Source organism: Talpa occidentalis, unplaced genomic scaffold, assembly GCF_014898055.3.
Source record: "Talpa occidentalis isolate TD23 unplaced genomic scaffold, MPIMG_talOcc4v2.1 talOcc4.2, whole genome shotgun sequence".
Lineage (NCBI taxonomy): Eukaryota > Metazoa > Chordata > Mammalia > Eulipotyphla > Talpidae > Talpa > Talpa occidentalis.
Window position 1 is genome coordinate 54,502,801 of NW_023602073.1, and position 24,842 is coordinate 54,527,642.

General features: G+C 41.5%; 1 protein-coding gene across 1 annotated transcript in view; it reads right to left on the bottom strand.

Moving 5' to 3' along the window:
* Window positions 1–7,762: 7,762 nt before the first annotated feature.
* The window catches only part of LOC119253063 (DLA class II histocompatibility antigen, DR-1 beta chain-like), a 40,761-nt gene continuing 23,681 nt past the window's right edge, over window positions 7,763–24,842 (bottom strand). The window contains exons 5-7 of the mRNA XM_054698144.1: window positions 11,018–11,160; window positions 10,421–10,451; window positions 7,763–7,920 (exon numbers count right to left, since the gene is read on the bottom strand). Of these exons, the coding sequence (XP_054554119.1) occupies window positions 7,763–7,920; window positions 10,421–10,451; window positions 11,018–11,160 (332 nt within the window). The remainder of the gene's footprint in view (window positions 7,921–10,420; window positions 10,452–11,017; window positions 11,161–24,842) is intronic.

Consider the following 24,842-nt stretch of genomic DNA (forward strand, 5'->3'; position numbering starts at 1 on the left):
AAAAACTATAAATAGCCAAGCAAGCCCGCAGGAGGACACACCACAAAAAGAAATACAAATCACCCAGAGCTCAACAATGACATGGAAGAACTTCTCAGCCTATTGGATAGAGAATTGATGATCATAATGGTTAAAAAGCAGAAAGAAAATGAAAAGGGGAAAAAATGATTTGAGTCAATAATCACTGAATTGAAGAATGAAAATTGAGACCTTAAGAAAACAAAGAAAAGAAATGTAGGAGATTAAAAGATTACTAGAGGCACAGTTGCTAAACAAAAAGTGTTCTTAGAATAGTTATCTAGGGCCTCCCCGGTGGCACAGCGTGAGCGCTGGGTTGCGAAGCTGCCCTTAGCCTCGGCAGTGCCGGTTTGATCCCCGGCTGCTCCCCGGCCCTGGAGGAGGGTCCCACATGGGCGCGCAGATCTCTCCTGCCTGTTCTGCTCCCCACTCTGGCTCTGGTGAATTCTCTCACCCTCTCACGTTCTGACTGTACCCAGTGCTTGTATAAATGAATAAATAAATCTTTAAAAAAAAAAAAAGAATTGTAGGAGAAGGCAGATCAACACGGCAGCGAGGAAGTGTTGCGAGTAAGACCTCCATAAAAAAATAAAGTTAATAGAGGAAAAAGCAGCAGGTCCCTGTGAGAACTGGGACACGAAGATAAACGGATGACTCTGGCAAACTGCCCAAACAAGAAAGTAGCCATAAAAGAGGACTAGAAGGAAGGAAAGCTCAGAACCCTGCTACCCTCCCCCACCCACAAGTCAGCACTCTCCAACCAATAGAAAGGAGGAAAAAAAAAACTAAAACAACCAACAAGAACAAACTACGCATCAAGTGGGACTGTGAATGGAAAGGAACTATTTCAGCCACAGCACCCTGTGAACTGGAACTGTGGAGAACTTTGCGGGAATCACCACGTAGGTTGAACCTTGTAGGTGATTGAACAAATGGCTCCAGGCACCATTAGGAAAAAACAAAGACTCCCAGGAGACCTACAAATAGCCCAAGGCCAGCTGGTAAGCTCATGTGAAAAAGCTGGGGTGGGGGGGGGGGGCTCCTGAAAAGCATATGCAGATTGCAGCTGCCCAGGTCCCTGCACCTGGACCTAGGCTTGTGGGGACACCCATGGGAGCCCTCATTGAGGTGAATGACTAAGTAATCAGAAACCAAGAGCAATTGATATGTGAAGAGTGCAAATGGCGCCATTTCTGGGACACTGAACTGGGCTACAGCCCACTTCCTGGACCTGAGGGCTTCGGAACTGAGACCCAGGGCACCAAAAATTTGGGTGTGGATCCCCATGACGGTGGGGCACAGGACAGACACAGCAACCCCACGCTGTTGAGGCTCTCCACACCACTCCCACTCTGTTCCCCTGAACCCACAGGGGAAAAAAAAAACAGTTCCTGAAGGACACTAGAAAGATCTCTGGCCCCACCTGGCGACCAGAAAAATGTCACCAGCACCCTATAGTTGGAAACCAGGGATCTCAAAAACACCCTCAGGCTCTGAGAGAGTAGGGGCCACGAAATGGGGGTAGGGAGAGAAAATAATGCATGGGCAATACCCCATCCTGGAACTGAGAGCTAGGCACAGGACCTGGGTGTGGGAGGCGCCATAGCAGTGGGTACTGCACAGGGTGACAGCCAGCATTTTGGATCTGATAGCCCTGGAACTGAGACCTAGAGGCAAATTCAGGGCATGGGATCCATACAACTGCAGGCACAGCACTGGGTGAACAGGGAAGACACAGCACCTGGCTTAAATAAAACCCCTGTGTTGAGGTGATCCCCTCCGCCCACCTCCGCTACTCAGGGAACCACTAGGAAAAGCACAGATCAGCAAATATGGGTCTCTGGCACCACCTCGTGACCAGAACTAAATCACCAACTAGCTGATTTCCTGTTGGAACTGAGTAAATACAGAGGGAGGGAACTGCAAGGATCAGAGGCCAGCAACAGCCTCAATACCCTGGTGGAGTTTTGGCCTACCAGTGCTGGTCTCAGTCTGGTAAACAGTTTCCAACACCCCTGAAGGAGCACTCCAAGGAGATGCCCACCAACACCAGTGGCACAACATTCCAACGCATAGACTAATTAGAAAGCAAACAACAGGTAGAAGAAAAATATAAATAACCAAGCAAACCCACAGGAGGACATACCACAAAAAGAAATACAGTCACCAGAGCTCAACAATGACATGGAAGAACTTCTCAGCCTATCAGATAGAGAATGAATAATCATCCTGATTAAAAAGCAGAAAAAAACAAAAAGGAAAAAACTGATTTGAGACAAATTATCACTGAACTGAAGAATGAAATTGAGACCTTAAGAAAGGAAAGAAAAGAAACGCTGAGATAAAAAGATTACTAGAGGCGATAAAGAACTCTGGGAAAAGCAATGAAAACAAATCGATGAAATGGAAGAATGGATCAGTACTATAGAAGATACAGAAATAAAAAGAGCCAAAAGAGAAAAGGAGAGAGAAGTCCAAATGAAGCAGTATGGGGAGACTTAGACAATTATCAGACTCCATGAAGAGAGGGAATGTAAGAGTTATAGACATTCCAGAAAGTGAGGAGAGAGACAAAGGAGATAATTGAAGAAAATTTCCCAAGCATGAAAAATAAGATGAATATAGACATACAAGAAGAGAGAAGAACCCCCAATTACCATAATGAAAAGAAAACTACAGCAAGACACCTAATAGTAAAGCTTCCAAGAATCCAAGACAAGGAAAAAATAATGAAACTAGCAAGGGGGAGGAAACAGATAACTTATAAGGGAAAACCAATCAGGTTAACTTCTGACTTCTCCGAAGCAACATTATGGCCAAGAAGAGAATGGTGTAACATTTCAGCAAACTTCAAGACAGCAAATGGCAACCTAGAATACTTTACCCTGCAAAGCGCTCCTTCCTCTACGAAGAAAAAATATGGACCTTCCCAGACGAAGAGAAACTCCAGAAATTCATTACAACCAAACCCACACTTCAAAAAATTCTACAAGAAGTTCTAACACCAAAACCAACAGAAGAATGAACAAGAAGAACAGAATAAAGCAAGACAAACAAAATGGCAAACACAGATGCCAATATATCAATATTAACTCTAAATGTAAATAGATTAAACTCATCAGTAAAAAGACACAGAGTAGCAGGCTGGATTAAAAAACATAGTCCAACCTTCTGCTGTCTCCAGGAAACACATTTAACCATGAAAGATAAACACAGACTGAAAGTAAAAGGTTGGAAAACAATCCTAGAAGCAAATGGACCAAAAAAGAAAGCAAGAACAGTCATACTTATATCAGATGAAATAGACTTCAAATGAAAAAAAGTAAAAAGAGACATAGATGGACACTACATTATGATCAAGGGAACAATACATCAGGAAGATATAACACTCATCAATATATTAGACAATTATTATCAGCTCTGAAAACAGATATTAAAGAAAATACATATATAGTGGGAGATTTCAACACCTCACTCTCACCAATGGACAGATCAACAAGACAAAAAATAAACAAAGAACTAGAGTGCTAAATAAAGACATAGTACTCATGGACTTAACAGACATCTGTAGGACACGGCACCCAAAAAAATCCATTACACATTTTTCTCAAGTTCACATGGATCATTCTCCAGAATTGATCACTAATGGACCACAAGACAAACATCAATAGATACCTGAAAATCAAAATCATTCCAACTATCTTCTCCGATCATAAAGGCATCAAGCTAGAAATAAATCATGAAGAGAAAACAAGGAACTCTCACGCTTCATGGAGATTGAAATCCAACAACTGGAAGACCACTGGACTAATGAGGAGATCAAAGAAGAAATTAAAAAATAATTTGAGTTGAATAACTAGGAGGACACCACTTTCCTGAATGTATGGGATGCAGCATAAGCAGTAATAACAGGAAAATATATAGCAATACAGGCTCACCTCAGCAAACAAGAAAGAACTCAAAAAACCAACCTAATCTCACATCTCAAAGAACTAGAAAAAGAGCAACAAACCTAAAGCCAAGTAGAAGAAAGGAAATAACAAAAATCAAAGCAGAAATAAATGAATTAGAAATTAAAAAAACAATCCAAAATATCAATGAAACCAAAAGTTGGTTCTTTGAAAAAATAAACAAAATAGACAAACCTCTAGCCAGGCTCACAAAGAAAAAACAGGAGAAACACATATAAATAGGATTATAATGAAAGAGGAGAAATCACAACAGATTCCGTAGAAATCAAAAGAATAATCAGAGATTACTATGAACACTTATATGCAAACAAATTCAACAACCTAGAAGAGATAGACAAATTCCTAGAACGATATAATCATCCAAAGCTGGACAAAGAAGAAATAGAACAACTAAACACCAATTACAAGAAGCGAAATTGAAGCAGCAATCAAAGCACTCCCCCCCCAAAAAAAAACCCAGGCCCAGACAGATTCACAAATGAATTCTACCAAATATTCAGCAGTGAATAAGTGCCTATCTTACACAAACTCTTTCAAAAAATTGAAAAAGAAGGAATACTACCAAATACGTTCTATGAAGCCAACATTACACTAATACCAAAACCCAACAAAGACAGCACAATAAAAAGAAAATTACAGGCCAATCTCCCTAATGAACACTGATGCAAAAATCCTCAACAAAATCCTTGCCAACATAATCCAAGATGCATCCATAAGATAACTCAGCACAACCAAGGAGGATTTATTCCAGGGACACAAGGATGGTTCAACATCCAGAATCAATCAATGTAATCCAACACATCAACAAAAGAAATATAAAAACAATATGATAATATCCATAGATGCTGAGAAAGCATGTGACAAAGTACAACACCCATTTATGATAAAGGCCCTTGAAATTCTTGGGATACAAGGAACATACCTCAACATCATAAAGGCCATATATGACAAGCCAACAGCCAATATGATTCTCAATGGTGAAAGCTGAAAGCATTCCCATTAAGATCTGGAACAAGACAAGATATCCACTCTTAGCACTGCTTTTCAACATAATACTGGAAGTCCTAGCCAGAGCAATAAGACAAGAGAAAGACATACAAGGAATCCAAATAGGAAAAGAAGAAGTCAAACTATCACTATTTGCAGATGATACGATTCTATACATAGAGAATGCCAAAAACTCCACAGGAAAACTAATTCAATGAATCAATCAGTTTAGTAAAGCGGCAGGATACAAAATCAACGCACAAAAATCAGTAGCCTGCCAAAAACAAGCAATAAATCTGAAGAAGAAGAAATCAAGAAAACCATTCCTTTTATTATTGAAACAAAAAAAATCAAATACTTGGGAATAAACCTAACAAAGGAAGTAAAGGACCTATACAAAGAAAACTATAAAACACTGTTAAAAGAAATAGAAGAAGATACAAAGAAATGGAAAGACATCTCTTGCTCATGTATCAGAAGAATTAACATTATCAAAATGGCCATCCTCCCAAAAGCAATCTACATATTCAGTGCTATTCCAATAAAAATTTCAATCTCATTCTTCAAAGAAATAGAAAAAATATTAATGAAATTCATACGGAGGCACCAAAACCCTGAATAGCCAAAACCCTCCTGAAAAAAAGGAAGAGAATGGAGGCATCACACTCCCAGATTTCAAACTATACTACAAAGCCATAATCATCAAAACTGCATGGTATTGGAACCAGAACAGACACACAGGCCAATGGAACTGAATAGAAAACCCAGAAATAAACCCACAGATTTATGGTCAACTAATCATTTACAAAGGAGCAAAGAATATGCACTGGAGCAAAGAAAGTTTGTTCAATAAATGGTGCTGGGATAACTGGGTCGCTACATGCAAAAGAATGAAGCTTAACTACTACCTCACACCATGCACAAAAACCAACTCAAAATGGATTAAAGAACTAGACATAAGACCTGAAACCATAAAAATACATAGAAGAAAATATAAGCAAAACACTACATGACATGCACCTCAAAGCCATCTTTACAGACACATCACCCAAAGCAGTCACAGTGAAGGCAAAGATAAACAGCTGGGATTACATCAAATTAAAGAGCTTCTGCACAGCAAAAGAGACAATAACCAAAACAAAGAGAAACCCACCGACTGGGAGAAATTTTTGAACACAACACTAATGATAAAGGAATGATCACAAAAATCTACAAAGAGCTGATGAGACTCAACAAAATCAAAGAAAAAAATCCAGTCAAAAAATGGGCAGAAGAGTTAAAAAGAAACTTCTCCGAAGAGGAAATGCAAATGGCCACCAGGCATATGAAAAATGTTCAACATCACTTGTCATCAGGGAAATGCAAATGAAAACTACAATGAGATACCATCTCACACCAGTGAGAATGGCACATATTAAAAAAACTAGCAACAACAAATGTTGGCGAGGCTGTGGAGAAAAAGGAACTCTCCTACACTGTTGGTGTTAGTGCAAACTGGTCCAACCACTATGGAAAGCTGTGTGGAGATTTCTTGACCTACTAAACATAGAGCTTCCATATGATCCAGCAATTCCAGTCCTAGGTATTTACCCAAATGACACAGAAACTTTAATTCCAAAGGGCACCTGCATCCCTATGTTTATAGCAGCACTATTTATAATAGCTAAGCTATGGAAATAACCCAAAATGCCCAAAATAGATGACTGTCTCAAGAAGATGTGGTACATATACACAATGGAATATTACTCAGCAACCAAAAAAGATAAACACATGCAGTTGCAGCAACATGGATGGAGCTAGAAGGGATCATGCTCTGCGAAATAAGTCAGAAATAAAAAGAAAAATACCACATGGTCTCACTCATAGCAAGAATTTAGAAAACCTAAATAAGAGACCAGGAAAAAGACTAATCAATACAAAGTGAAAATCAAAATCAGCAAGCAACTATAAACTAGAGACACACTACTGGGGCAGGGAGTGGGGGGTTAGGGAGGGGGCAGGGAGAGGAAGAACTAGAGTCAAAATAAGGTGGGGCTGCAATTGTATGGGGAATATAATCAAAATGAAAATGCATACATTGTGCAAAGATAAAAAATTCATGTAAGAATTATATAAAATAAAATATTTAAAAAAAACAAAATGAGTGGTGTAAGCAATTGTTTGTGGCATCTAGTGAAATACAGAACAGTTGGTCACTCTGTCTTTGAAATCAGGAAGGCAGTCACCACTTATATTCATGTGACTTAGACTATCAGAAGCAAACTCTTTTTGTGCCCTAATATGGGTAATTCCCTGGAGTGTTACCTAGCTAGGTTTCTAAGGATGCACGACTTTAGCCTCCCCATTAGTTAAAGACAGAGTCACTACAGGATGAAAACTCAGACTGCTAAATGAGTTGTAAAATTCTAGATAGGCTCAATAATTGATCAAGTAGGCCGTGAAATGTTTTCAAATTTGTGGCATGCAGGAATCTTTGGCATACATATAACTTATCACTATTACAGTATCACCTATGAAATCTAAATACAGAACTTCTTGGGAAAATGAAGAAATATGCTTAAACTCTCCACAGAGAAGAAATGTTGAAGATTGTGACTATGCAAATTTGTCCAACAATGAAATCAAGAATGTTGGCATGATTCAAGTGAATATCTTGGAGCACAGACTGACATGACAGTCGTCTCTATATTGGGCCTCCAAATTTGAAATTTACATCCAAGTAGAAACTCAGAAACCTTCAGAACTGCAGTCTATATAGTTTTCAAAGAATTCAATGAAAATATTCCTTAAAATTTTACTTCAAACATCTTGGTGCCCCCATCACCTTTGTACAGAGGTGCATTGAGTTCCACTAGGAAGCAGTTGCTGTCCTTGTGTCCATGGGTGCTATCTAGCGGTCTCTGTGCAGGATCCACAAAGATCAAATATCTGCTTGCTATATGACCTGATCAGAGAGAGGAAAAATATCCTTGGTAAGAATACTATCTGTGGGCCTCCCCTGGTGGGGCAGGCGGTTGAGCGCAGCGCTGTGAAGTGGTTTGCAGCCTCTGCAGCACGGTTCCATCCCAGCCAGTGAGGGTCCCAAATGGCACAGCCGACCTCTCCTGTCATGCTTGCTGCTCCCCTCAGCAGTATATTTTGTCAGTCTTCCTGTTCTGTTCCCCGCTCTGTCTCTGGTGAATCCTCTCACCCTCCCATGGATCTGGTCTGTACCTGGTTCTAGTATAAATAAATAAATCTTTAAAAAATAAAAAAAGAATACTATCTGTTTCTGAATATCATATCCAAAACCATAATAGAATATTGATGGTAGCAAATTGCAATATTGTAATTTACACAATATATATTCACTCTTTATAGATATATATATACACACACACATACGTATACATGTGTGTGTGTTCTTTTGACCAAAATATATTTCTTACCTATAATTGTCTTCATTTAAAGTTCCTGGTTCATAGACATAAGACCTGAAACCATAAAATATATAGAAGGAAATATAGGCAAAACACTACATGACATGCACCTCAAAGCCATCTTTACAGACACATCGCCCAAAGCTGTCATAGTGGAGGCAAAGATAAACAGCTGGGACTACATCAAATTAAAGAGTTTCTGGACAGCAAAAGAGACAATAACAAAAACAAGGAGAAACCCCACAGACTGGGAGAAAATTTTGCACACAACACTAATGATAAAGGACTGATCACAAAAATCTACAAAGAGCTGATGAGACTCAAAAAAAAAAAAAAAAAAAGAGGGCCTCCCTGGTGGCGCAGCAGTTGAGCACTGGGTTGCGAAGCTGCCCCCAGCCCCTGCAGTGCTGGTTTGCTCCCCGGCCACAGTAGGAGGGTCCCACATGGCGCGAAGACCTCTCCTGCCGCCCGCTGCTCCCCTCAGCAGTGTACTTCGGTCCTTCTGCCTGCTCTGTTCCCCGCTCTGGCTCTGGTGAATTCTCTCACCCTCCCGTGCTTCTGACTGTGCCCAGTGCTTATATACATAAATAAATAAATAAATAAATCTTTAATAAATAAATAAATAAATAAATAAAATTTAAAAAGAAAGAAAGAAAATAATCCAGTAAAAAAATGATTAACTAAAAAAGAACTAAAAAGAAACTTCTCCAAACATGAAATGCAAATGGCTGGCCAACAGGCATATGAAAAAATGTTCAACATCACTTGCAATCAGAAAAATGCAGATCAAAACTACAGTGAGATACCATCTCACGCCAGTGAGAATGGCACATACTAAAAAAAACTAGCAACAACAAATGTTGGCAAGGATGTGGAGAAAAAGGAACTCTCCTACACTGCTGGTGGGAGTGCAAAATGGTCCAACCACTATGGAGAGCTGTGTGGACATTTCTTGACCTACTAAAGATAGAGCTTCCATATGATCCAGCAATGCCACTCCCAGGTATTTACCCAAATGACACAGAAACTTTAATTCCAAAGAGCACCTGCACCCCTATGTTTATAGCAGCACTATTTACAATAGCTAAGCTATGGAAACAACCCAAATGCCCAAAAATAGATGACCGAATCAAGAAGATGTGGTATGTATAACAATGGAATATTACTCAGCAATCAAAAACGATAGACTCATGCAATTTGCAGCAACATGGATGGAGCTGGAAGGGATCATGCTCTGCAAAATAAGTCAGAAAGAAAAAGAAAAAGAAAAATACCGGATGGTCTCACTCACAGCAGGAATTTAGAAAACTTAAATAAGGGACCAGGAAAAAGACTAATTGCAATAAAGTAAAAATCAAAATCAACAAGCAACTATAGACCAGAGACACATTACAGTGGGAGGCAGAGGAAGGAGAAGAGGGATTAGGGTCAGAATAAGGGGGTGGGAATTATATGGGGAATATAAAAAAAAATGAAAATGCATAAATTATGCAAAAATAAAAAATGATATAAGAATTATATAAATAAAATAATTTATATATATATATAAAGTAAAAATGAGAGGGGCCTCCCTGGTGGCACAACCTATGAAGCTATCAGCAACCACTGCAGCACAGTTTCCATCCCCAGCCAGGGAGGAGACCCACATGGCGCAGCAGACCTCTCCTGACTCACCTGCTGCTCCTCTCAGCAGTGTATTTCAGTCAATCTGCCTGTTCTGTTCCCCACCATGTCTCTGGTGAATCCTCTCACCCTCCACACCTCTGGCCTATACCCCAGTTCTTGTATGTATATAAAAATAACTCTTTAAAAAAATATGTAAGTTCCTGGTTCACACCTCACAAATGTCTTAGAATTTCCGATGTGTTAAGAATATTCCAGGTGTCTCTTGGTAAGTTAAGAAAACCATATTATGGTTTGGAAAATACCTGAAGATGGGGACTGGTTGCCAGGGAAACAAGCATGAAGCAAAAATTGTGCAAGGTCTGGCAGGAGTCAAAATGTCAATGGTTGGTGTTTTCTCACCTGTGCACTTTCCACTGCAGTTGCACTCAGGCTAAAATTTCAACAACAGGGTTTAAGAGAGAAGTTAGGAGAAAGGAAAAGAGTTAGAGGCAGGGCTAGATGCAATAGGATAGCCCCAGGAAAAATGCGAACAAATTATCACATTTCTTCTAATAAGAAATATAAGGTACTGGGCCTCCCGGGTGCACAGCAGGTTGAGCACAGCACTGTGAAGCTCAGCACAGTGCTGTGAATTGTTGGCAGCCTCTGCAGCACCGGTTCTATTCCCGGCCAGCCAGGGAGAAACCCACATTAAACAGCAGACCTCTCCTGCCTCACCCGCTGATCCCCTCAGCAGTGTTTTCAGTCCATCTGCCTGTTCTGCTCCTCGCTCTGTCTCTGGTGAATTCTTTCACCCCCCCCCCCAACTCTGGCCTGTACCCCAGCTCTTTTATAAATAAATAAATCTTAAAAAAAAAAAAAAAGAAAAGAAATACAAGGTACTGCAGAAGCAGCCCTGGAATTCACTGTTTGGGATTCAACCTTTGGCATTTAGTGTTCAGGATTCAGCATTTTCAGATTTTCAGTGATTCCAGGGTCAGCGATTTCTGCCCCCACCATGTCAATCTTCCAGAAGGCTGTCATGGACCTCTGAAGGACGTGAAGAAGCCTCCTACAGCCAACCTCAGAGATGATAGGATCAGAGGCTTTACAGGTAGCCGAGAGCCTGAAACTGCTCCCAGCTTTACTGCTGTTACAGCCTATCAGGGAAGAGAAAGGCCCAGAGTAGGGCACCTCACTGAGCTGCGTGAGTGTGGCTGTTTGTCGGGTCATTCAGCAGCTATTTTGAGTGTTGCTTCTCTGGTGCTGGGATGAGGCATCTTGGCAGTTCCGGGAGCATCCCATGTTGTGTCTTCTGTTGACTTCCTGAGTTGGAACCTGGCCTATAGTCTGGCTGCCACATGTTCCAGGTCCACAGTGGTGGGAAGACGCCATCTTGGGAGTGTGGACTTTTGTTCAGGAGAGGAGCTCTGTGTCCTCAGTGGCTGGAAGATGCCATCTTTGGAGTGTTAGTGTTTAGGACTTTAAAAACACTGGACACTGCTTTGGCTAAATGGCCATTTTTGGCCTCAGTAACTCTTTGTTTTTCCCTAGTTTGTTAAATAAATCCCATTATTGTTCTCTGAACCTAAGCAGTCTTGCAATTGTGTGCACAGTGAAGACCTCAGACAGTAATAGAGTAACTATTTTGGCAGTGTTCTTGGTCAGTTTCAGTGCCTCTTGTTGCGCTATATCAACTTGAACATCATTTTGGCTCTATTACAGCTATATGTTCACTAAAATCTCTGAAACTCCATTTAGCCTTTCATGAAAATAGTGATGCTAATATTTGGCATATTGAATTATTATAAGAATTAAAGAAAAGGGCACAAAGTGAATTACATGTCTTGCTTAGGGGTATCGATACTATAAAAGTTATAATTATTTTTTCCTAAAAATATCTACAAACTGATATTCAAAATCTAGGAGAGCAAAGTAAACACCATCTGCAGAATATGCCACCCCAAAATATGCTCTTTGGCATATGATCATTTTGATCTGGTAAGTTGGTATTAGATGATATAATTGCTGTAGATTACTGTTGACTGAACAAGGAGACTGTGTCATAGCAAATACCTCCTGCAATACCTGGATCAAGACCTCTAAAATTGTGAAAACTGAAGTATAAGAAATTACAAAGAAGGGCCTCCCCTGTGGCGCATTGGTTGAGCACTGGGTTGCGAAGCTGCCCACAGCCTCTGCAGTGCCAGGTGGATCCCCGGCCGCCTCTGAGGGTCCCACATGGTGCACAGACCTCTCCTGCCAAGCCCACTGCTCCCCTCAGCAGTGTACCTCCGTCCTTCTGCCTGTTCTGCTCCCCGCTCTGGCTCTGGTGAATTCTCTCACCCTCCTGCGCTTCTGACTATACCCAGTACTTGTATAAATGAATAAATAAATCTTTAAAGAGAGAGAGAGAGAAGAACTATTGATTTAAAAAAAAAAAAAGAAATTACAAAGAAGCCACTTACTAAAACAGGTTAATGCCTCTTTAGGTAAATTCTTTGATATATTTGATACCAAGTGGCTTGGGTTTCATGGACCTTGTCTAAGGAGTTTATTTCATTCTCTTGGTATAATCCTTCTGATACTCATCACTATAGTCTCCCTGGTCTCACTTGGAGAAACAAAGTAAGAAATGAAATAGACAGCAAAGGTTGTCCAAGAACCTGACATCATCACCTGTGAGTTTCACAGAGAAATAAGAATTTAAACCAGATAGTAACTGAGTGCTGCTAATACCAAAATTTTGTCACCCTGAAAGTAAACCATTGAGAAAATAATTATTAAAGCTCCCTGAGAAAAGGTCTTAGGCCTGGTGCAGTTAACATTCCAATGCCAATCGTAATTAACAAGATTGCTCACTTAGGAAATCTTTCCTTAGAGGAGCTTTATGACTAAATTTATTTAAAAAAAGTAACATTTCAAGTGGGTGGTAGCTGGTCAAGCTGGTCTGCCTCTCCAAGGCCATCACGGAATGCCTGTATCTTTCGCCCTTTACCTGTCCACTGCCCTTGTCTGGGGACTTTGTAGCAAATGGTTGTGCCTGCTGAAAAATGATGTTATTGATGTAACAAACATGAAGACAGCTATGTATAAAAGGATCCCTATGTCTTTAAACCAGGGCTCAGACCTTACAGGGCTACCCACTGATCTCACCATTCCACTTGTTCTGCTTCTGCCTGGGTAGAATCTACGCTCTCCTAGATTTTCAATATCAGTTTGTAGATATTTTTAGGAAAAAAGAATTATAACTTTTACAATATCAGTACTCCTAAGCATGACATCTAATTAATTTTATTGCATGTTTTCTTTAATTCTTGTAATAATTCAATATGCCAAAAATTAGCATCAATATTTTCATGAAAGGCTAAATGGAGTTTCAGATATTCTATAACAACCCTCTCATGAATGACCAAGACAGGGGAATTCTTAAAGTTAATAAGCAAAGCGGTCACTAGACTGAAGTGGCTTTAATGCCTTAGTAGCCTACAGAAGCAACACAAGCCTAAGCCAAAGTCAGTTCCTGTAAATGCACTCAGATCCCAGAGAGCAAAATTTAGAACAATTATGACATGCCAGTTAGGTCTTTCCCAGTAGGACAACCACTTAAGTTACAACCAATCAAATTATTTCTTTGCTTTGCCACTCCATCTTTGCTGTGAAAACCTTTCCTAGCTCCTGTTGACAGAATGCTCTTAACCACTTTCAGTTTGACACTGTCTGATCTGAGTCAATTTTTGCTCAAATAAATTCTTGAAATTCTTAGTGCACCTCAGTCTACCATTTAATAATCTTATCAGACTTACTAATAAATACCAAGTCTGTACCTATGATTTAAAGAATTGAAACAAAGTGTTCAGAAAACTGAATAGCCACAGGTGTTTCATTTACATACAACAGTTTTCTTTTATAAAATAAATAGGCATAGAGTATTACTAGAATTCAAACTGCATAGAAGAAAAAAGCAAATATATATCTTCCCTTGTAAAAGAATATACTTGTAAAATTGCTCTCAGTGGCAAAGTCTATTTTAAGTTTACAGAAAAAATATGCAGAAAGTAGACTTCCCACATACCTCCTATGCACCCCTACTTTACATGTAGTCCCATTATTTGCATTCATGTGGGACATTTGCTATCATTGATTAGCCAATACAAAATCATTGTTATTCATTAATTTTCTTAATTTAGATTAGGGTTCATGCTTTACTGTACAGGTCTGTGATGGCATAAATGCCATCTATCTCGCATGACAGTATCATACAGAACAATTCACTGACCTAAAAATTCTCTGTGCTCCACCTAGTCATTTCTCTCCTGCTCTTCCTGAACCCCTGGCAGCCTGTTGTCTTTTTACTGTCTCTGTAGGTTTTCCTTTCCAGAATACCATATAGTTGAAATCATACGGTGTGGAGATTATACAGTCTAAGATTATTCTTAGGTTCTCCATATTCTTTCATAGCTTAATAGTTTATTTCTATCACTGAACAATCTTCATTGTAGAAATATACTCAATTTGTCCAGTCACCTATTGAATGATAGTTTGTTTGTTTCCAGGTTGCTGCAATTATGAATAAAGTGGCTCTAAACATCTGTGGGCAGGTTTTTGTATGAACAGCTTCTCATTAGAGACATTTCAGTAGAGATAGGCTTTGGCAGTGATCACTTAAGGCTTGTTGGGTGAATTTTATGTGTGTTGTAACACTCTCTAGGCAATGGGGAGACATAGCCAGCAGTCAAATGATGCCACCAGTGGAAAACTGCATATGCCCACCTGCCTGTGAGCAGGAGATGGGCAGCTTCAGGAATTTTCTTTGGGTCAGCACACCATACATGGTAGCAGAGGAGCGGCGGGGGGGCATTGTCAAGAATGAGATGGACTGGGGGTGAGGGTGGGTATGCCAGACAGGGACCCGCACTTGAGCTAGGGCATCAACACCACCCATTGATGAGAAAATATATTATTTAGCAAATGGATATAGTAAAGATCGTAGAAGGACTTCCAGCCCAGGTGCAATGAACACCCCTATGCAGGCATAATTAACAAGTTTGCTTACTTAAAGATCTTTCCTTTGAAAGATTCATGGCCAGGGCCTCCCTGGTGGTGCAAAGGGTTGAGATGCAACCTATGAAGCTGTCCACAGCCTCTGCAGCACGAGTTCGATTCCACCCAGCAGGCCAGGGTGCAATCCACATGGTGCCGCAGACCTCTCCTGACTTGCCCACTGCTCCCCTCAGCAGTGTGCTTCGATCTGTCGTCTTCTGATCCCCATTCTGTCTCTGGTGAATACTCTCACCTGCCCTCTGCAGCACCTCTGGCCTCTACCCAGCTCTTGTATGCATAATTAAATGAATCTTTAAAAATAAAATAAAAAGATTCATGGCCAGGGCCTCAGCACTCCTATCTAAGCAAAGTTGCATTTCAAAAGAGGCTGGTAGCCAGTCAAGCTGGTCTGTCTTTAAACCACATGAGTAATAAAGCTTTTCCTGACCTCCCCATTCCTGAAGCACCACTTGTTCTTCCTCTGCCTGGGTAAAAGGCCAGAATTTCTACAACACCTTCAGTGGAATGTGTTCCATTGCAGGTCTAGTGAGTTTCAACAGGTTCAACTTGCAGCAGGACAATTAAATCCCAAGGAGGACTAAGTAGGTCTCCTTCATCAGGGGTGTGAAGAAACTCACCCATCCCCACAGGAAGGCCATGGCAAATTCCAGTGGAGAATTTCTTTCGCAGGTATGATGGGGCTTGCTGTTCTCAGAAGCATGGCACATTACCCCATTGTGAGAGTGGGGGCACTCCACTTTGTAATATCGGTGTCTCACTAAGGATCCCCATTCTGGCATATGGGGAAACAGGTCCTACTGGTTGATCATTCAAATGTATTAAGGTCTAGGACAATACTTTAGTCCACCCATCAAGATGTTTCCCTGTTAGTAAGTAAATCTTGCCTTAATAATCATTTCTTCCTTTCTTCAGTCCTCATGCTTGCAGGTTATAGTCGCAATAAAACTTCCATTTATTATCATATTCTTTTGCCCAGTTTTGTATATCATAATCTTTGAAATGTGACACCTCACACCTGCCCATCACTATCTAGTTGACTAGATAGATGTACATTGTGATCAGTTTTTAAATCCCCTAGTGGTGGCAGCCTGGTTTGCATGGTGACAGGAGAAAACTCAGACCGTGTAGGTGAGTGTCCACACAAGTGATGCATATTTAGAATCCTTACTTGGAGGGAGGAGACCAATATAATCAAATTGCCAATTCCTGACCAGTTGGGAATTCTGGTGGATGACCCCAGATCCCTTTGACTGTCACCTTGAGACATAGAACAAGCTCTTACTCTATTAACCAAGCCTCTGTATTTCAAGGGCAATCCTGCGTCTGTGACAATACACCACCCCACTTGGGTGCCACAGACCCACTTCTATGCACTTAACCTGCTGTATGTCCTGAGGGGTAAGTTGTCAGGACTCAGGCCTGAGCTAATGCAGCACCTCCTAATTACCAGAGTGTCAGTGGCTTAAAGCCAAGCCTTGGAAGACAGTGAGGACTGCCTCAGTTTCCTACAGGTGAACCAAGTTGTCTTTCCACATACCCTGACAGCACATGGGTTTATTCATAGTCATTCACCACTCAGTTTTCCACCATCTAAGCTATAGAGTCAATCCTTTAAGAATAGCACATTTGTTGGTGCAAGGCTTAATTAACAGTGAGAATTCATGTATGATCACCAGGCAAACCAGGGTTCAGCCACTGGCTGCTGCAGTTTGCTTTTTGGTGAGAGGATCTACCTGAAGGAGGACTGTGAACAGTGATAGGAGCTATTGCCCTAAGGAGGTACAGTGGGTTTCCATCCCCTTTCCAGAACTGGGACCAAAATCCTGGGTCACTTTCTCCTCCTGTTGCCTCTAATCAATGTCCAATCCATAACTTCAAAAGCCACAGGTACATCTAACTCAAATGACAGCCCTGCTGGCAGATGCTCAGAGCTTTAAGTTGCTTCACTCATATTTGATTCTCAAAGGTTGTTTGCTACTCTGATCCCCAATTTCATAGGTCCTGTTTCTTTACAAGTCAGTATAAATTGTAAAGACATGGAGTGAAGTAGAGAATAAGTATTCAAAAACCTCCAAATCCTTTCAACAACTGACACTTCTTTCACATTCTTAGGAGCCTGATAGGCTTACAGCTCATCCATCTCAACACGTCTTACCTGATCATGTGACACCCAAAAACTTAACATGGGGCCTCAGCCTGGAATTTTCTGCAGGTTTACTTCCTATCCTGTCCCTTGCAAGTCTGCAGAGCATCCTCTAGCAGAGGCAAATTTTCACATATTTAACATTGTATCATCATATAATGGGCCCATTTCACTGATGAGGGAAGGAGAACAGCAGCAGGCCCCAGGCTCCCATCCCTTGTCTCATAGTGGCCTGTGCAGGCAGCGTTGGGGAAGAGCTTGAAAGGTCCATTGTCTCTCCCACATGAAGACATACTGATCTCAGTTATCAGAAACTTGTCCTTGTCAGAGTCTTTCTTTAAATCTCTTTGAAGGTGAAGCACCTTTGCAGAAACACTTTTGCAAAATCATCCAGTAAAATAATAACTATAAATGACAAAACAATTCAAAATGATCATGTTAGTTAAAGACCTGTTCATTGTAATTCAACTGGCAAGAGAATTTGATTTTTCTGTGACATTCTTCTGAAAATAGCTATGGTTATGACTAATAACATTATGCCAGGATAGATCAGGTTTTTAAGAATTTCATAGTTTCTGAAATATTTATGTTATCTCTAAGGCCGATGTTAAGGACCATATCACTTATGTTTACTTCTATGAGTTTTATAGCTTTAGGTCCTACATCCAAGTCTTTAATCCAGTTTTGAATTACTTTCTGTGTGTGGTGTTAGACGGCAGTTTATCAATAGTTTCATTCTTTTGCTTATGGTTGTCCAGGTTTCTGAACAATTACAGAATAGACTTTCCTGTCTCCATTGTATGTTCTTGGTTTGTTTGTCATTTATGTGTGGATTTAGTTCTGGGATCCTAACTATGTTCCATTGTTCTCTGTGTTTATTTTTATTCCAATGCTTAGCATTTTTTATTGCTATCAATTTATACTATAGTTTGTAGTCAGGGAGCATGATACCTCTATTTTTGTTCTTTTACTTCTCAGGATTTTTTGTAGTTCCAAATAAAGTTTGTGATTTTTTTCATTTGTTTATTTTAGTAAACAATGCTGTCAGAATTTTGATGAGGATTGAATTGAATTTTTAGGTAATAGAGCACTTTTAATGATGTTAACCCTTCTAATCCATCAGTATGGAATATCTTTCTATTTCTGTGTGTCTTCACACAATATCTTATAGATTTCAGCATGTAGGTCTCTCACATCCTTGGTTAAATTTATCCCATGATACTTAATTCTTTTTGATGGGATTGCTATCCTGATTTCTCTTTAGGCTAGGTTCATTTGCAAATACTTCTGCACATCTCTCTTCACCTACCGTCCATCACACTGATGTGTTGATCTCCTTGGTGCCCTTCCTAAAGTAGTATGTATTGGGCCTCCCCTGGTGGCGCAGCAGTTGAGCGCTGGGCTGCGAAGCTGCCCATAGCCTCAGCAAAGCTGGTTCGATCCCCACCTGCCAGCAAGGGTCCCACGTGGCGCGCAGACCTCTCCTGCCTCCCGCTGCTCCCCTCAGCAGTGTATTTCGTCAGTCTGCCTGTTCTGTTCCCACTCTGGCTCTGGTGAATTCTCTTGCCCTCCCGTGCTTCTGATTGTATCCAGTGCTTGCATAAATAAATAAATAAATAAATAGATAAAAAAATAAATCTTTTAAAAAATAAATAAAGTAGTATGTATTGGTCTAAGAGTTGAGGGGGTGCTTGAGTCTCCACACCATCTGTGGAAGCTTCTCAGTGTGCCCCATTCCTGGATTATTCTTAGTGGTTCCCCTTGTAAGTAAAGCCAAGTAGTTCTCTGTCACCATCTTGGTGACATTCCCCAATAGTTCCCTGTTATAAGGAGAGAGAACACCTTATTTGATGTTTTCCAGAGACCCTCTGGAAAATCCCGAATGTAGTTCAAGGTCAGCAATATTTCACTTAGAACTTGATTTTTGGCAAGTTTGTCAAATACATCAAAAAGTTTTAAAACATTGATTGAATAGGATCATAGCTCAGGCAAAATAGTACCTATCCATATACCCAATCTCAATTAAAGACTTTAATAAAGTACCCTAAAGTATCCTTTATATGCACAGTTAAAGACCTCAAAGGCAAATACAGAAGGGTACAGAGTTAAAAAAAAAAAACCAAAACAAAACTTAGCTATTTTAATAGAGAGTACTCAGTTCTCTTATCAAAGACTTAATAAAGGCAAAATGAAACTACAGAAATCAATAAAACAGAAACTTTGTTTTCTAGGCAGTTTACTGAAAAATAGAGAAAAACATTTCATAATCTCTGATCAGAGGCTGACCAAATAGTCCAAGAGAACTTGTCCTTTTAACAAATGAAGTTTTTCATCTCACTTAATTACACTATTGATATTGAAGATTATTTTTCTTTAAACTAACTCAGTAGAGATCTTTTACAAATTAATTCGACAATAACATCTAGTGTTGGAAAACATTACATATAGATAAGCATATGCCTATAAACACACATAAGCACACACACATTCACAGAGACCTTGTAGCTTTCATTGCAAAGTGTTAGTCATGAACCAGGTACAAAAGTATGAAACTTGCAATTAGATAAATAACTAGTGAATCCAAATTGTGTCTCTGGCAGATAGAACAAATCTAGGTTACCAACACACATGATTAAGACTTTTACTAATATTTGTGAAGTAGACTTTTAAGAATTTTGTTTGCCCTTAATGAATAACCTTATGTGCTGCAGGGGGCCTTGCTGCCCCAGTCAGATAAGACACTGGCAAGCAGCTAAGAAAAAGGGCCTCACATCATGGGGCTGAAGCTCAAAGAGCCTCACACCTTGGGGCTGAAGAAAAAGGACCTCACACCTTGGGCCCGAAGACTTCCAAGGAGCCTCACAGATTCCTTGTGCCTCACACCATGGGGCTGAAGATTAGTCTATAACCTATAAGTATCCCTTTGTTTTTTGTTCCTGGTCATGGTCACAAAGAGAGAAAAACCTCTCAGAAAGTACATTGGGCAATAAATTATGTGTATCAGCATACTGTAAGAAATGGCACAGAAAGTTATCTGCTTAAAAATTAATTATTAAACAATTTGGCCCACTTGACAATGGGAGACAATTTGTTGTATATGCCTGACAAGCAATCCAGCACAACAATTATAGTTAAGTCCTTCTTTTGCTTTTTTTTAGAAGTTCCCTTTTTTTAGAAGTTTCTTAGGAAAGTTTTTAAATGAAGTTAACTGTGTTAAAAGGTTTCTAGGTAGAAAACCCTGTTAGCTGATAACTAGAAAACAGCTGGTCTCCAGCTTAGGCTTCAGCTGATAGGAGAGTACCGACCATGATCAACTTAGGTAATTGTCTTAGGTAATTGCCTAAGCTAAAATAATGAGTTTTAGTGTAAGGTTTAGTTTTTTTATCCATTAACCTTGAAGGTTGCCTTCTTGCTGAGACCCGTAGCAGCCAAAAGTCTATGGGAGAAAAAAAAGATGCACTGATTGTTTCTCCTTTGCTTTATGCATAGGATGATGTCATCTCACTGCTTGCAAAAAATGAATAAAGACCTGCTGAGTCCCTCATAGAAGAGACTTGCACCTCACCAAGTGTCAGTGTCTCCTCACTACCTCATCCCCGTCCCCTTAGCCCTTTAAGTTTCGCTGACGCTGTCTCATCTTTCAGGGACTCCTGACACATATTGCTGAGGCTGGTCCTCGGCAGTTATGGAAGCTGTGGACTAGATTTTGGGCAAGGATTTATTCTATAGCCATCTGTTGTTTTGTTTTGTTTTTTAAAGCCCCTGCCCTTTCTTTTTCAACTCCAGGCAATTATGAGTAGTATTTTTGTTATCAACTAAGGTGTTTACTTTTTGAAGGTGATATAACACTTATATATCAAAGAAAAGAGAAAGAATGTGAGATTTTTTTAGGAATGTTGGGTTATATTTTTCTAAGGTTTGGGGTAATTGCTACTTAAACTTTTCCTTTCTAATAGAGTTGGGATAACATGGGACATGTCATCCATGTCAATCACCATGATAATCACCTGTTTACTCTTCTACTTTCCTGGGAATTCTGCCTCTACATCCTGGTCAGACTTTTTCACAAGTGCTCAAATCTTGATCAGTGACAACTTGAGCCTTCCCCGAGAATGAGTGAGGCTTCCCTGAGAATGAGTCCTTACTCACTTCAGAGGCTTCATTTCTACATTTTGTCTTGGTTGCACCTGGGATTTCCCTCTCCAAGTACAAAAATGCTATTTCATGGAACTGGAACCCACAATGAATAAGTGCCTCTGAAAATAGGTGGATAGATCTTCCAGTCACCATTTATGCAGTTTCTTAAATAAGAAACCCCAGAATAGGAGGAAGAATAGAGACGGCAGGCAGATTAAGGGATCAGGGTATGGGGCCTGAATGGGTTGGGTGCAGGGTTTCCATTGGGGAGGTACCTCTTATACAAGTTGATAGTAAAAAGGATGCATGCTTGGTGAAGGAAATAATGCACAAGGAGTACACAATTTAAATGAAGTCAACACAAACTTTATTAATATATACACACTGAAAAATGAAACCATAGAATAAGTAAAATGAAAACTTGAAATAATTAAGAACCAAAGAAGGAGAAGTAAAGGAAAAGGGCCAGGGATTTGTGGGCCGAGGCAAGTTGGAAGATATCCAAGGGTATGAGGCTGGGGTGCCGGGTGGAGAGAGGTTTAGAAGGTCCATGTTGAGTGTTCAACTGTCCATGGAGGTTGACAAGCAGGATGCTGGGCAGGAGTGAGCACTGGCAGGTTGTGCTGCAGGAAAGCAGCATGGGCTGGCTGCCCCTGCAGGGTTGTTGTCAGCTTAGCACCCTCTTTTAACCTGCAGGATGCTGGCCAGGGCCTGGCTCCCCCAGCAGGGTTGCTATTCATTCATAACCTTCTGGAACTCCTGCAGCATCTTAATGAGTGTCTGGCTGCCCACACAAGGGAGGAGAGAGCTCAGAACTCCCAGGAGCTCTCACAGGACACTGGGTATGGTTTGGCTCCCCCAGCAGGGATTCTGGGTTCTCCTGTTCCTCTGCAACAGCTGATGCCAGAGATGGCTCTTCAGTCCCTCTGGACCTGTGCTCCTCACCTGCCAGATGCTCTACATGCTGAGGAAGAGCTGGAGATGCAAGAGCAGACGCCATCACCCACAGTCTTGCCTTGCATGGTCTTTGCAAACAGACCACAGCCCAGAGCCCTCAGGGAATCCATCCTATAACTCCCCAGACATCTCCCACTAAGGCCGCAGGTGGGCTGGTCTGAAGTTTTCCCACCGTGGGACTCTGAACCTCCCCCTTCCAGTAGCTTCTTACCCTCAGGTTCTTCCTTTACCGGCTCCAGGTTCTCCAGCCAGGACCTATGAACCTGAGCCTGAATCTCCAGGGAGCAGATGGATTTCAGCTAGATTTCAGCCCTGGGAGGGATCCTGCACCAGGGCCTGGGAGGTGAGTAGGTAAAATGCTCTCCCTGGCCATCTCCACCTCTCTGGACACAGGACATCTCCTGGGAGTAAAGAGACACCCTGGAGGGTGGATACACCTCGGGCAGGAGGAGCTGCCCAGTCCTTGGGCTCCCACTTTCAGTCTAGTCCTGGGTGTGACCATGACCCACACCCCTGGGAGGGCCAGCTCCTCCCCACATAAGCACACACACACCTTGTTCACACAGGCATAAACACAGGGTTGCAGTGCTGGCCAGGGGAGTGACACTGGTGGCTTTGCCTGACCAGTCCCAGGGCCACCCTGGGTATCTCTGAAGCACTGCTGGCTACTGGCCTTCCAAGTCTACACAAGCTATGATGTGTTTAAGGAAAGGCTGACATGGGTTTTGGCAGCCTTTACTGGGCCACTGCCTGGGGACCTGAGCACACAACAAAACGTGTTGACAGCTCCAGGGTCTCCAGGCCAGTGATCGAGGTCGGGTCGGGTCTGTGTCGAGAATGTGGTTGCCTGGTTGCCAGGGTTCTGAGCTCTGTGGGTGACCATCCCAGAGAGGTGAGGCCACTTCCTATGGTTCCTTTTATCCTCAGACAAAACCTCCCACAAGGGTGCTTGGACTGCTTATTGTTCCCCTTTATTTCCAGGTAGAGTCCATACCAGTTGACACCAGCACAGCTCCCACATCCCTGGGATGGCCAGGTGCAGCAAGGCCCCCAGTTGGAGATACGGGGAGCTGGCTACAGAGCTGGCTCCTCCTTCTTCCCACGGAGGAAACCCTGGAGCAGCTTGTGCCTCCAGACTCCTGTCTCCCAAGGGCCCCATGGGGCGGTCTAGCACCTCTCCTTAGAGAGGTTACTGGGGTGTGCTGTCCCTGGAGGGGAGGTCAGTGTGCTCAGGGGCCTCAGGTTCATACTGACTTGGAGGGCTCCATGCAGGGGAGGTCACCTGCACACACTTCACACAGGCCTGACTGGCCCTGCTGCAGGCAGTCAGTATCCTTGTCTGTGTGTCTGTCCTCTGGGAGGGTGGGAACCAACTGATCTCAAGCCTGCTGCCCTCTGGCTGCACCCTGGAGGGGTCTGTCTGGGCCTGAATCAGGTCCCAGGACCACAGACAGTGCATGTGTGATGGCCCAGTGAGGTCTCAGAGCTCCCACCTTGTTCACAGGACCTAGTGACCCTGCATGGGGGGCTGGGCTTGGGACTGGGTTCTAAATGAGACAGTTAACATGCTTTCCACCCCCTCTCACACAGAGGTCTATGGGCAACTCAGGATTTCCCACACACACATTTCTCTACCTAATCTTCTGACTGCTCACCAATTTTTGGTTCACAAACAAGCTTCTGCACAGAGACTGCAAGGAGAAATTTGAAAACAATCTGACAACAGCTCGATAAGCGGCAGTTTTAATAAACAAGAGGACCTACAACAATTGTCTAGAATAACCATGGGAAAGTAGAGCTCTGTGTCTAGCAGTCAGAATCTTACATTTATTTAAATGCCTCCATCAGGTTCAGTTACATGTGCAGTCCAGATGGTCTCGACAGCACACTATTATCTCAAGACAGTGTCATGTGGCAGTTTCTAGTGCAGACAAGGCAAGTGAATTGTACATTTTAAGGAAATTTTATATTTTGGAAAATCCTACACCTCCATCCTTCACCCAGTCAAAGCGGAATCCCAGGCCTGTTCACACTCTCTGCCTGGGACGTCACTGTGGTCCAGGTGTACCTTGTAAGGTCCGGTCTGGTAAATAATAAAGCTCTGCTTTTTCAGTTTCTCAGTGCCTATTGGTGAAGGGCATTTTGCATTCTTAACAAGGACCAGCCAGCTGCAGTATCAGCCATCAACTGGCTGAGACTGACACAAAACACATAGTTTAACTATTTCTCTCTTGAAGAGAATTTTGGTTGTTCCTAGTTTTGGATTATTACAAATAAAGTTGCAATGAAGCATAAATGCTCAGAAATATGATTATTGGGTTATGTGGCAAGTATGTGTTCATTTTTTTAAAGAAACTGCTGAACTATTTTCCCGAGGTACTATACCTTCTTACAGTCTATGAGATCAGTTTCTCTGCATTGTCACCAACATTTTGCATATCAGTATTTTATATTTTGATTGTCTTATATGTGCGTGCTAGTATTCGTAGGAATGTGATGTATCAGCATGTTTGGTTTTTCTTTTTTTCATAGAAAAGCTGG